Below are 12,677 nucleotides of genomic sequence, written 5' to 3'. Positions count from 1 at the left end.
TCGTGTGTGTGTCCGTGTGTATGTGTGTGTGTGTGTGAGTGGGGCACTGGGGAGGGCAGAGTATGTGTGTCCATGTGTGTGTGTGTCCGCGTGTGTGTGTGTAGAGTGGGGCCTCCATGTAGGAGAGAGTATGTGATTGTGTATGTCTGTGAAAATGTGAACATGCATATGTGTGTATGAAAATGTGGGTGTGATTATATGTGTGTGAACATTTATGTGTGTGTTTTTGAGAGAATGCAAGAGAATGTGTATGTGTGAATGTGTGTAAACATATGTGCGAATGTGTTTGAGAACCTGTGAACACACGTATGTGAATGTGTATGTGTGAGTGTGTGAATGCATGTGAACAAGTGTGAGAGAGCATTGTTAAATGTATACTGTATGAGCAGATGAATGTGTGTGTGAATGTGCATATGACTGTGTGAACACCTATGTGTGCATTCTCAGTGTGTGAGAGAATGTGTGTATATGTCTGCGAATGTACATGTGAATGTGTGTTTGAGGATCTGTGAATACATGTGTGTGGATGTGTGTATGAGAGAGGGAGTGTGTGTGTGTGTTCCTCAGGAGGCCACCCTGCTCGCTCACCCCCAGCCCTGCCCTGACTAAGCGGTGGCCCCTGGAGCACCCCCCTCACCTGCACCCCCCGCCCCACCGAGGCGTGTCCTGGGACACACCCGCTCCCTGTGACTCTGCCATCTCCACCGCAGGCTGCCAGACATGGCTGATTACAGCTACTCCTCCACGCCCCGGCCCTGTGGGGGCAGCCACACCCTCACCTACCCCTACCGGCGCATCCGCCTGCAGCATCTTTCGCAGGGACTGTACCCCACCGAGGAGATCCAGATCGCCATGAAGGTGGGGACACTCCTGGGAATCTCCAGGGAGGGCCCCCCAGACTCCCAGGTCCCTCCGGAAAAGCAGCCAGCAGTCCCCTGCTTGGTCCTCAGCCTCGGGTGTGGTTTCTTAATCAGACCCAGTCAAAGCCTCAGGTTATTTTCCTTTGCTGGGAAGAAGACAGCCATCCCTGCCACCCAGCCCTTCCCCTTCACCCTGTCACTCAGCCCCTTCTAGGGCTCTGAGCACCGTTTGGCTCAGAGAGGGGACGGGAGGGGCGCTCAGGCGGCAGGTGGCCATGGGTACCCACCCGTCTCCACAGCATGACGAGGTGGACATCTTGGGCCTGGACGGACATATTTACAAGGGACGGATGGAAACAAGGCTGCCGGACCTCCTAAACAAAGACAGTGAGTGTCCAGATGGCCCAGAGGCCTTCGGGCTCCTTGCTTGGGTCCCGCAGGGTCTGTCTGGCTCCTGGAGGCCCCTGCACTTCTTGGGGCCACCAGACCCCGACTGCCTTCCTCCTCCACCTCCCTGACTCCAAACGCCCCCAGGTCAGTATTTGCCGAAGGGGGACAGCTGCCCAGTACTTAGCCAATCAGCAGGAATGTCGTGGCCTCATCTTTTCTGGCCAGGCTTCATCCTCAGGCTGTCACCCCAGCTTTCCCACCTAGGCCTCTGTTCCCAGCATCACCCATTCTTCAAAACTCTTCCTGAGCCCCTACCACTTTGTGAACCTCTCGTGTTCTGGAATGTCCCCTTCCAGTTGGCCATCCTGGATGTGCTTTGTCACCTCCCTCTGGGTCTGACAGGTGTGTATGCATCTTTCTAGTCACTTCCCCTCCCAAACTTTAAATCCAGGGTCAGAACTCACCCAGCACCTGGCACGGGGCTGCTGTCTGTGGGTAGATATTGGAGTGAGTGGATGGATGGATGGATGGACAGATGGCCAGACAGACATACAGGGGGATGAAGTGCTTGTTGTTGCTCAGTCACTAAGTTATGTCTGACTCTTTGTGACCCCGGGGACTGCAGCACGCCAGGCTCCCCTGTCCTCCACTATCTCATGGAGTTGGCTCAGATTCATGTCCACTGAGTCGGTGATGCTATCCAACCATCTCGTCCTCTGCCTCCCTCTTCTTTTGCCTTCAATCCTTCTCAGCATCAGGGTCTTTTCCAATGAGCAAAGTGCTTACTTATGAATTCAGACTGAGAAGGGCGGCCGCTGAGGCAGGCTGAGACCAGCAGCCCGCCGCCCTCTCCTATCCCCACGGCCCCCTCAGAGCGTGTCTCAGAACTGATCCTCCCCGCTCCGTCTCCCATCAGACGCGGGGATGAAGCATAAGACCAAGCAGTCCCGGGCACACGGGCATCAGCAGCAGTCCCTCAGCAACAGCGGCCAGCTGCCCTCTCGGCCTCAGAGCGCCCAGATGCTGGCTGCCAATGACTCAGGTAGCCCCTCCCTGGACAGAGGGTCCTTCTGGGTGGCACCGCCCGCCGACCCTCCTCCTTGCCCTGTCCGGCCCCTCTCCTGCCCGTGGCTGGTATATACCCTTATTCCCCTGGAGAGAAGAAGGGCCTGGGAGCTGAGGGATGGGATGCGAGGCAGGAAAGAGAAAACCCTTCCCTCCCGGGCGCCTGCTTTGTGCCAGGTCTGTGGGCAGATACTGTCACTGCTCCCATTTCACAGAAGAGGAAACAGGGGTGGGCTTGCGGCCCAAGCTCTGGCTCCAGGCCCAAGTCCTTCCCCGCTGCTCATATGCACCGACTCTCCTGGGCCTGTGAGGTCCCCAGGGTCCGTGCTTTCTCCAGAGGGGCCAAATCTGGCCTGAAAGCCCGAGGGCTAAGTATTCCCCCGGGGTTTGGCTACCCCTGGGGGCCAGAGAGGGACACCGGCCTGGAGCCGGGGGACTAGACCACTTCCCGGTGACTCTGAGCACGTCTCCCCCTCCTCCTGGCCAGTTTCTTCATCTGTCAATAAAAGGGTGCTGGATTCTGGCTGCTAAGTTAGGAGGCCCCCTGCAGAGTCTAAGAAAGCTGCTGAGTTTCTTCTCATGAAACCTTATGTACCCACAATGCTTTGCAGCTACTTGCTGGAGGCCCAGGGAGCCCCACCGCACCCCTGCCCAGGTCTAGAGCCGCAGCCTGAGGTCCTCTGCACCAAGCCTTCCAGTTCCAGCCCCCAGTGCCTGCCGGAGGCAGAAACCAGTGCAGTGGTGGCCTCTGCCAAGGGTCCCTCACTGCTGAAGGGCTTTACACGTGTGAATCAATAATTTTAACCCTCACGTGTTAAAAGATAGGGACCATTGCTGGTCCCACATACAGCTGACAAAGCCAAGGCACAGAGAGGTTAAAGTACATGCCCAAGGTCACACAGCTAGAAAGTCACAGAGCCGGAGCTCAAAGCCAAGCTGTCTGGCCCCAGAGCCAGCATTGGTGATGAAGGCAAATAGCCTGGGGTGGGGGATTCAGCAGGAGGCAGACAGCATCGGTGGCCTTTGGCTCTGGCTCCTAGGACTGTTCTTGGGGGAACTTAGCGTCCTTCTCCCTGGCACCCCAGTGTCCACTCCAAAGGCACACTACGGAAGCAGGAGGCGGGGGCTGTTAAAGAGAAATTCCTTCCCTGATTTAAGTCAGTGTGCCCCTAACAGTCCCTGTATTAACAGAGGGAATGTTAACAAAGAGGCAGGCTCTTGGCCCCTGAGTTATTTTAACTCAGAGTATACAGGAGTGTGGCTTAGGGGCTCGTAGGAGAGCTTGACCCTCCAGCATGATGTCCTGGCTCAGCCTGGTTAGTGGGGCTTTGGGCAAGCCGAGGTGGGCCGCCACTGGGCGTGGGAGTCAGCCTGAGCCATCCAGGGCCCCTCCTGTCCCGCAGCTCCTTCCCGTCATCAGAAAGACAGACCTGTCTCCACCGAGGGCCGCCTTTCCCAGCTGAACCCAGCCCGCCTGCCCGGCGAGACGGCAAACCTGCCAGCGGGGCTGGACGTGCACAGGGATGCACCTCCTGGGGAGGGGCTCGAGGAGCCCACCCGGGGGCCGCGGTCCACCTCTGCTCACTGAGCAGAGCTATAAATAAATGCTTAGGAGAAAGCTCGGGGCCATGAGGCTCCTCTGGTCCTGGTTCAGGTGGGACAGTGGACTTCTTGCAGCCTGACGGACGTAGCTCCCCGAAACAGGGCCAGCTGTTCTCTGAGGGTTCCAGGGCTTCAAGAGGACTGAGTATAGCACCCAGGGCGGGGAGGCGGCAGCACAGGCCAGACCCCAGGCCCCGGGGACTGGCAGGCCTACAGGGGGTTGGCCCTCTCTCGACCTTGGCTGGACCAAGTGCTAAGGCCTTCTCTGGCACAGGCACCGCCTTCCCTCTGGGTAAGTGCCCAGGGTACTCTGGAGGGTTTAGATGCTTCAGGTCTGTGCTCATGCTGTACCCTGGGGCGAAGGTTTAAGGGTGGCTGCCGGCAGGCTTCTGGCACATCCTGGGGAAGATGGGGCCACCAGCACCTGGGAAGGTTCCTGGTTGCCATCCTCTCCAGCCTGCGAAATGAGGGGCTTACCCAGGTGGTGCTGGTGGTAAAGAATCTGCCCGCCAGTGAAGGCGATGTGAGAGACGCAGGTTTGATCCCCAAGTTGGGAAGGTCCCCTGGAGAAGGAAATGGCACCCCACTCCAGTATTCTTGCCTGGAGAATCCCATGGACAGAGGAGCCTGGTGGGCTACAGTCCATGGGGTCATGCTTGGAGGCTGCAGCAGACCCAAGAGGGGCTGCTAGGGCCAGGCCATGTCCCTGCTCCCCTTCCCTCCCCAGGAACATAGAGAACTGTCTGACGGCCTTGAGGCCTGGCCCTTGTCCTGCTCCATGTCAGCCTTAACAGACGAGGGGTCAACTGTAAGGGACAAGGGGAGAATTGCCTCCCACCGGGATAGTCTTGGAAGCAGTTTTCTGCCTTCAGATCTATTCTCATCAGCCCCCTCCTCAAAGGTGGGGTTCCCTCCCCCACCCCCAGGCCCCTCTGCCAGTGAGAGGCCTGCTTTAGAGGTGTGAGGGGAGGGGCGACATAGAGCCACAGGAGGGCGTGGCAGGAAATAGCCCAGAAAAAGGTTTCACTGGAGGGTGGGGCTCTCTGGGGGTGTCATGGGTGGAGCAGGCACTCCCTACGGGAAGGGGCACCCCCACCTCCCCATCTGCTGAGATCTGATTCATCATAGAACCCCAGAGTCCCAGCAGGCACCCAGCACCCTTTGCTCTGCAAGCGGGAGGCAGGCAAGGCCCAGGCCCTCCTCTGCTCAGTGTCCTGGCCTAGAATCCAAACTCACCACCTTGGCGGGGAGGAGGGAGGAGCAGCCAGGGCCCCCCACCCACCCCGATGCCCCTGAAAGGATGAGGGGGCCCCCCACTCCGCCTTCCCACACCTGGGCCGCCTGCCCGCCCTCACCCAGCACTGGCCGCCCACGTGCCTGTGAGGGGCTTCCCCTTCCAGCCTGGGAAAGCACAGGTGGGCAGAGTGAGGGGTGCGGGTGGGAGAAGTCCCACGGATCTCCGACCAGGAAACAAAACTGAAAGGACAAACCCAGCCTCGAGCACACGGTCACATGCAGAGTGGGCGGCCAAGGGCAGCTGCGTCCCTAGTCCTGCTTCACACCCAGGGGGGCTGCCCCACAGCGACCCCGTGAAGACACGAGGGCCCAGCAGTAGGGTGGGCCAGCCGGCGCCCTTCCCAGGTGTTCCTGCACTTTGGATCTGAACATCCAGACCCTGCAGGCCTGGTTGACAGCAAGACCCAGGCTGCCGAGACGGAGGGAATGCGCCTAGTCACACATGCTGGAGGGGTCTGGGGTCTGGCGGAGGGGCGGTAAGGGGCTCAAGGAGGAACCCCAAGCCTGGGGCCTGCCACCCAAGTCCTGCATTTGGGTGGACAGGCTCCGCACCCACCTGGCCACCTGCGTGGGAGAGTCTGAGGAAGAGCCCCACCAGGCCAGGAACTGCCATCACTGCTTTATCCTAACGCCGGGAGGCTGAGCAGAAGGTGGGAAGGAGAAGAAGCCCAGCCCCTTGGGGACCCAACTCAGGCCTCTGGCTCCCTGAGAGCTGCGGCTGACCTCTGGGATGTGGCCACCCAACACGCACGTTGGGACAGGGTGCCCCGAAGGATCTTGGGGGCAGGAAGAGCAGAGAAGGCGGGAAGATACCTCGGCGGGGGTGACAGGCTGAAGTGTGGGGCCACCATCAGGCCCCCTGAGGCAGGAGGGCAGCTTTCCCCCACCACCAGCTGCAAAGACAGGGGCTCCAGGGCTAAGGCTCAGCCTGCGGTGGGCTGTGAGGTGGTGGCCAAGGGCCAAGAGGAGAGGGTCACTATGACCAAGCCAGGACTTGTTCCTCCTCCTCCCCACCCTGACCCGACCTATCAGCCCCCTTGTCAGAACACCCGACCCCGCCACATGGCCATGAGGCTGGTCCCCTGAACCTCAGCACAGCCAAGGGCCCCCCACCCCTCTGCCCAAGGAGCACGCTCTCCGTTCCAAGGCAAATAAAGGCACCACAAACCAGGGAAGTTAGAAAAGTCTCTTTTAAGTTTTAAATTAAAATTTCACCCTGGTGAGATGATTTGATTTGGGAACTCCATCCAAAGGCAAACCCTCCACTCTGCTGTCTGCGGCCAGGAACACAGTGGGAGAGGCAGGGCGGCCCTGGAGTTGGGGGCTGGCTCACAAGTCCTACATGAGCGCTGCACAGCTAGCCGCTGAGGCAACGTGGGCCAGAGCGCTGCTGACCGGCGGTGGGCAGCGGCCCCCACACCTTCAGCCACCCAGCACCACCGGGAGTCCCTCCCACAGCTGCCACGGGGAGTGGGAAGGCCGTGGTCCTTCGCCCGATTCCAGAAGGTGTGACCTTTGAAAGGAGGCAGTGAGCAGACACCACGTGACTGCAGAGTCACACCATCTGGCTCCCCAGCACCTGCCCTGGGCCTGGGGTTGGAGGAGGGGGTGCTGGCCCACTGGGTGGCTCTCCTGGCCTTTCCCCATCGGCCAGCCCCGTTCTCACATACATTAGTTATTTTTATATATTCATATATATATTATAGTTATATATTAAAAAGAGGAAAAAAAAAACTTGCCTGAAGAGAAACTCCTGAAGGATCCAAGTGGCTCAGGAAGTTTACTGTCCCCCCACCCTCAAAAATTCTCTTTATATAAAATCTTCCAGTGCGATCTTCAGGAAACCCCCACGCGCCCAGCTTCCCCCCCGCCCCTGGATTGCCCCCCAGCTCCAGCCCAGCGCCCAGTGGCATCCAGTCTCATCTCTGGCCGTCCATCGCCGCCATGGCTTTCTGCTGCGTGCTCCCCTGCTGTGCTCCGGGGGGCCACGTGGGCTGTGGGTGGTGGAGGTGGTGGAAGCTGTGGGCCGTGGGGGAGGAGGGCGGGATCCAGGCGGCCTGGTGGCTGGGCGGGGACGAGGCCCAGAAGGGGCTGAAGTTTGCAGGGGGTGAGCAGGCCACGGCAGTCATGGGGCTGTTGCTGCTCTGCAGGCCCTCGGAGGCGCGAAGCTTTGAGAACATGGCCAGTGCATCAGGGAAGTTGGGCGGCGTGGCAGGTGTGTTGCTGGGGGTACACATCTGCTGGGAGAGAACACAGGGGTTTCGAGGGCTGCCCAGTCCCCAAGCCACAATCCGAGGTGCTACAGAGCCTGCCTTCCTGTGGGGCTCACTCAGGCCTGACCCTCTTTTATTTCCCATTGTTCAGTCCAAAAGAGGTTTCAACAGCACAAAAGCACTCCTTGCACGGAGCCGCTAAAAAACAAAAACATGGGGACAGATTCCTACAATTTTTGTCAAAACCAAAGTGTTTCTTTTTTGAAAAAATATTTATTTGCTTGGCTGTGCTGGGTCTTAGTTGCAGCAGGTGGGATCTAGTTCCCTGACCAGGGATCGAACCTAAGTCCCCTGCATTGGGAACACAGAGTCTTAGCTACTGGACCACCAGGGAAGTCCCCAGAGAGTGTTTCTTGATGCTTGGGAATGACCACCCAAGTGTCAGAAGCAAATGGTTAATTCCAGCCAGGAGCCAGGATGTCAGATTAAAGCCGAGACAAGGGAGGGAGCCCAGGGTACCACTGCTTAGTGCTTCAGGCTGGGTGAAAACCCAGCTGGCTCTTCAATAACCTGCCCTCAGATGTCCCGGGGTGGTCAGTCAAAGGAAGACAGTCAGATCCGGGGTCGCCCTCCAAGGCCAGCCCAGGGGGAGCTGTGCCTGCCCGGCAGCAGTGCTGGTCGGCGGGCGTCAGGGCCTCTGCCTCGTCACCTCATTTCTCACAGGAGTGCTAGGTCTTTCTGATTATTCTCTCTGTGTTAGAGATGTGGAAACCGAGCCCCAGAGCTCAAATCAGTTGACCAAAAACACAGCACGGCAGGGACTTCCCTGATGGGCCAGTGGTTAAGAATCCACCCCCAATACGGGGGACGCAGGTTCAATCCCTGGTCAGGGAACTAAGACTGCACAAGCCACGGGGCAACTAAATCCGCCTGCCCCGATACAGCCAAATACTTAAAGCATACCACTGCAGGATGCAAGCTGAGCAGCCGGAACCCGGGGGACTCCTAGGTCTTCAGACCCAAGCTCTTAACCTCTACCCAGCCCCTGCTGCTGCTACTGCTGCTAAGTCATTTTAGTCGTGTCCGACTCTGTGCGACCCCATAGATGGCAGCCCACCAGGCTCCGCCGTCCCTGGGATTCTCCAGGCAAGAACACTGGAGTGGGTTGCCATTTCCTTCTCCAATGCATGAAAGTGAAAAGTGAAAGTGAAGTTGCTCAGTCGTGTCCAACTCTTAGTGACCCCATGGACTGCAGCCTACCAGGCTCCTCTGTCCATGGGATTTTCCAGGCAAGAATACTGGAGCGGGGTGCCATTGCCTTCTCCGAGCCCCTACTCATCTGTAATTAGTGAATCTAGCGCAACTTCATGCCCAGGCTCCCCGAGGACAAAAACCAGGGATGTCAGTTTCCGGTGTCCCTGGCGACTCGCTGCCAGTGTCTGGGTGAGTCCACTCAGCCCCTCTCAGCCCTCTTCCTGGGGGTAGCTGCAAACATGCCAACCTCTGCTGTCTTCTGCCACAACCCTGAGCAGGGACTCCAGCCAGGAAGGGCAGGGGCCGGGCTGGTGTGCCATAACTGGCAGCCTCCTTGCAAACACCAGGGACAGCAGACCTTCCCTCCTGCCCCTGCCATGTGGGGAGCACAGAGGTGCCATCCAAGAGCACCTCGTGGGGGCCCAGGGAGGAGGCAGCAGAAAACACGGCCTGCACAGAGCCTGTTGTGACCCCCACGGCTGCTTCTCCCTTTCCCAGGAAGCCATGGGAGCCCTTCTTTGAATTTCTCCTAATTTTAGCAACACCGGCCCCTCCCCCAGGCACAGGGCTCAGGGAGCAAGATTTGAGGACTCTTCACCTTGCAGTCGGAGCTTACACAGCTCTGCAGTTAAAAACCCCAGCCCCAAATGGGGACAGGCCCACGGCGGCGGAGGGCAGCGGGCCCCTCTCTGATTAACTGGGCTGGCCCCTCCATCAGCAGCTGGGGCTCCAACCCGAGTCCTCTCCGGGGAGGCCACAGGACCCAGGGCAGCAGGCCTGGCCCCACCCAGACCACTTCCCGCCTCCCTTCACTATTCCTCCACCCCCCCCCCCCTTCCAGGGCTGACTTCTCGGCAGCAGGAAAACAATGAATGGGGGGTGGGGGCAGAAGCCAATTGCATCACAGCATCGTGACCGACTTCCCCGTCCACAGGCCAGCAATCTGGAGCAGGCCTGTGCCTGCCTGCCTGTGTGAGCTCAGGCAGCTTCCTTAACCTCTCTGCAGCTTCTCTCTGCTTCTATAAAGCCAGGGGTTTGGACCAAGTCCTGTGCAAGTCCCGCTCTAACAGCCACGGAGAGCGCTTCCCAGCTCTCAAGCACACCCGGCGCCGCTGCCCTCTCTGAACAGCCACTGTTTCCTGGCCAGTGTTTTTCTCCTCTTCCTGGCCCTTCCAAATCTAACCCGGGAGCCCATCCCCCTCTCATCTGGGAAGATGCCTCCAACTGTTGATGTCCAGTAATCTACCGGACAACTATTTATCAGTTACTCATGGCCTGGGGGCACTTCTGGTATTTTTACGTTACATTTTCCTTTGATTTATTATCTCTTAAAAAAATGACCAGCTCCAAGAGGGCAGGGATGGTGCTCTCTCAGGTGCTGGTGAGGTACTCAATACATGGTACACTTATGGGAGACAACGATCAAAACTGGCAACAGGCCTCGAGGGAAGCTTCAAAAGGATTACAAACCCTGGGATTTGCAGGGAAAGAGCAACAGAACCTAAAAGGATCACCAGTTCCGGCTCTCACAGGCGAGCCTCTCTGTTGAAGGCAGCACAGACCCGCTGAGCCGGAAGCCTGGGCCTTTTGAAATGACCAGTTGATGGAACAAACCTCGAGGGCCCCTTTGAGAAGACACGGAGGCAGCTTCCCCTCAGTCAGGTACAGGTGGAGGGCCCCATGGAGATGAACCCCTCTGGGTTTTACCAAGAGCCTGGCTTCAACTGCCAGTCCTGCGGCCAGCATAATTCTCATCATACTCCAGTGCAGTTTTGTTTTTTGATTTATACACAACAGGCCATTCCAAGAGAAAAGCTGGTTAAAGGGGTCAAAACAGAGCCCCACCACCACCACTTGCCCTTTGTAACTAGATGAATACATGGCATCAAGAACAAGACACAGCAGAGGAATTCATGGCAGCTTCTCCAGGCAAACGGCCACTCTGAGAAAGGAGCTGTGGGCAAGGACACTGAGCGTGAGAAATGGCAAAAAACACACTTCAGAAGCCGCAATAGATCTGGAGTGTATTTTACGATCCCTATCGGGGCCCCTCCTCCCCCAGCAGAGCAAACTGGTAACTAGAGGGGGAAGAGGAGGCATTCAAACCTCTAAAGTGAAGGGATGTCCCGTGCCCAGTGGAGAGCAGGATGCCTTATGGCCAGGAGGGCACAGGCCCAGGCCTGGGGCCAACTTGGAAAAGAGAAGAAAGCAAATCCAGGCCTAAACCACTTCTGTTTCCTGTGCTTTATATGTCTTCACCTACAGAGATTAAACGCATTCTTGGCTTATCTAGTCAAAAACCTGTAAGTCTTCCAGGCGGCTCAGGGTTAGGTCTTTTCCCATGAACAGGAAAGAGTGGACATAACTACCTGGGAAAAGCCCAGCTCCCAGGCCAGAGTGGACTTGTCCCTTTCCTGTTCTCCGTAGAGCTGGGCTGTTTGGAAGAAGGGGGGTTGCTGCCACTCAACAGCAAGAAGTGGCGCTCCATAAACAGACACCCCCAGGTCCCAGTCCCCGTGGGGGTGGCGGGGGGGAGTGGGGGGGCCTTCGCTCCCGCCCTCCGTTTCCCCCTCCCCGGATATCTAGTTATCCTCCGAGCCCCCTCCCCATACCTGCCTCCTGGCTACTCCTCCAGCCACCCTCCTGGCCCCTGGCCTAGGAAGATTGCCAGGGCACAAGGCCTCAGGTCGAGCCACAGTGGCCCCGGAGACCTGACCGCAAAGTTGGGCGAGCCGGCCGGCCCCAGGAGCCGCTCTTTCCTGGAAGACATTTTGGCTCTTTGTTTACAACGCGGCGCGGCGCTCCCCGGCAACATGGCTGTCACCGCCGGCGCCTGACAGCGGCCCCCGGCCCTCGCGCTCGGCCGCTCCGGTGCGCTGCGCCCCCGGCCGCCCCGGGTGCGCCGCGGTAGCGGCGAGGCCGGCCCTCCCGCCCGCCGAACCCGGCCACACTTACCATCTGGTGGTGGTGGTGGCCATTGGGAATGTTGGTTTCTTGGAAAAACGTGCTCAGGGCGGTCTGCGGACAAACACAGCGGCATGGTGGCGGTTAACGGGGGTCGAAGGTAGGAAGCCCACCGGCCCCACCGGCCGGGACCCTCCGCGGTGTCCGTGGCGCTGCACTCCCGGGCCTCCGGGTCCGACCCTTTGGCCCGCAGACACGCGTCGCTCGGAGGGGGCGTCCCCCAGACCCCACGAGAGTCCCAGGCGGCAGGGCCCCACGCCCCACGCGGGCGCCGATCGCCGGACCGAGCGATATACATAGAGCTTCCCTGCCCCCTCTCCCTCCGCGGCGCGCGGCCGGGCGCCCCGGCCTGCACCCCGACCCCAGCGCCGGCGGCCAGCGAGCGGGACTGCCCGGGAGCGCTGGCTCTCGGCCCACACGCACCTCAAACTGCCAGTGGGCCGCCTGCAGCAGCTGCTTCGCCTGGTCGGCCGCGCAGCCCGCGGCCAGCACGAACTGGTTGATCATGACCTGGTGCCGCAGCTCATCCATGTTCACCGACATGGCTCCGGCCGGCGCCCACTCCCGGGCTCGGCGGCCGCGGGAGGCCGGCTGCCCTCCGCTCGCGCTCGCCGCCGCCGCCGCCCGCGGCCTCCGGACCCTCGGCCGCCGCGCCGCCCGCCTGGCGAGTGTTGTTGTCCGACTCGCGCTGCCGGCCGACACCACAAACAACAGCGCGGGGCGGGGCCGCGTGTCCCAACGTTCGGGGGCCGAGAGCCGCCGCAGCTGATTGGCTCGCTCCGCTCGGCCGGGGCCCGGTTCCCGTGTGGACGTTCGATTCGAATCCTGCGGCCTGCGGACCCGCACTGTTTCTCTTTTTGCCTGGCCGCGCCCATTGGCGGACGTCGGCGCTGTGGGGCTCCCGGGCATTGGCCAAACGCTGTGTTTTGGCTCGTCCGGGCTCCTGATTGGCCCCGACCCGGCGTTTGGGGCGGAGCCGCGCCATCTGATTGGTCTCCCGTGAGTCTGTTTGAACTCAACTTGAAAACCTTGA

General features: G+C 59.6%; 2 protein-coding genes across 3 annotated transcripts in view; one reads left to right on the top strand and one right to left on the bottom strand.

Annotated features, from left to right (window-relative positions):
* Positions 1 to 3,950, top strand: part of QRICH2 (glutamine rich 2) — a 23,808-nt gene extending 19,858 nt beyond the window's left edge. The window contains exons 18-21 of the mRNA XM_040244320.1: positions 711 to 858; positions 1,160 to 1,247; positions 2,167 to 2,292; positions 3,719 to 3,950. Coding sequence (XP_040100254.1) covers positions 711 to 858; positions 1,160 to 1,247; positions 2,167 to 2,292; positions 3,719 to 3,903 — 547 coding nt within the window. The 3' untranslated portion in view covers positions 3,904 to 3,950. The remainder of the gene's footprint in view (positions 1 to 710; positions 859 to 1,159; positions 1,248 to 2,166; positions 2,293 to 3,718) is intronic.
* A 2,435-nt stretch (positions 3,951 to 6,385) lies between these two features.
* Positions 6,386 to 12,471, bottom strand: UBALD2 (UBA like domain containing 2). 2 transcript variants are annotated; one of them, XM_040244645.1, is made up of 3 exons: positions 12,068 to 12,471; positions 11,636 to 11,698; positions 6,386 to 7,450 (listed from the first exon to the last, which is right to left on the bottom strand). In XM_040244645.1, the coding sequence occupies exons 1-3, from the start codon at positions 12,185 to 12,187 to the stop codon at positions 7,133 to 7,135; spliced, it is 501 nt and encodes a 166-aa protein (XP_040100579.1). In that variant the 5' UTR covers positions 12,188 to 12,471; the 3' UTR covers positions 6,386 to 7,132. The 2 variants fall into 2 exon arrangements, with proteins under 2 accessions (XP_040100579.1, XP_040100578.1); XM_040244644.1 differs by having other exon boundaries at positions 6,386 to 7,453; positions 12,068 to 12,454.
* Between the last annotated feature and the right edge of the window lie 206 nt (positions 12,472 to 12,677).

Source organism: Oryx dammah, unplaced genomic scaffold, assembly GCF_014754425.2.
Source record: "Oryx dammah isolate SB20612 unplaced genomic scaffold, SCBI_Odam_1.1 HiC_scaffold_8, whole genome shotgun sequence".
Lineage (NCBI taxonomy): Eukaryota > Metazoa > Chordata > Mammalia > Artiodactyla > Bovidae > Oryx > Oryx dammah.
The sequence above is the reverse complement of the archived record's forward strand: the minus strand, read 5'-3'. Positions and strand labels throughout refer to the sequence as shown.

Coding starts and splice junctions, on each gene's coding strand:
- UBALD2 (XM_040244644.1), bottom strand. CDS start 12,187: ATGTCGGTGAACATGGATGAGCTGCGGCACCAGGTCATGATCAACCAG. Junction 11,699..12,067: donor CGGCCCACTGGCAGTTTGAG/GTGCGTGTGGGC, acceptor GTTTGTCCGCAG/ACCGCCCTGAGCACGTTTTT. Junction 7,454..11,635: donor GCCACCACCACCACCAGATG/GTAAGTGTGGCC, acceptor GTTCTCTCCCAG/CAGATGTGTACCCCCAGCAA.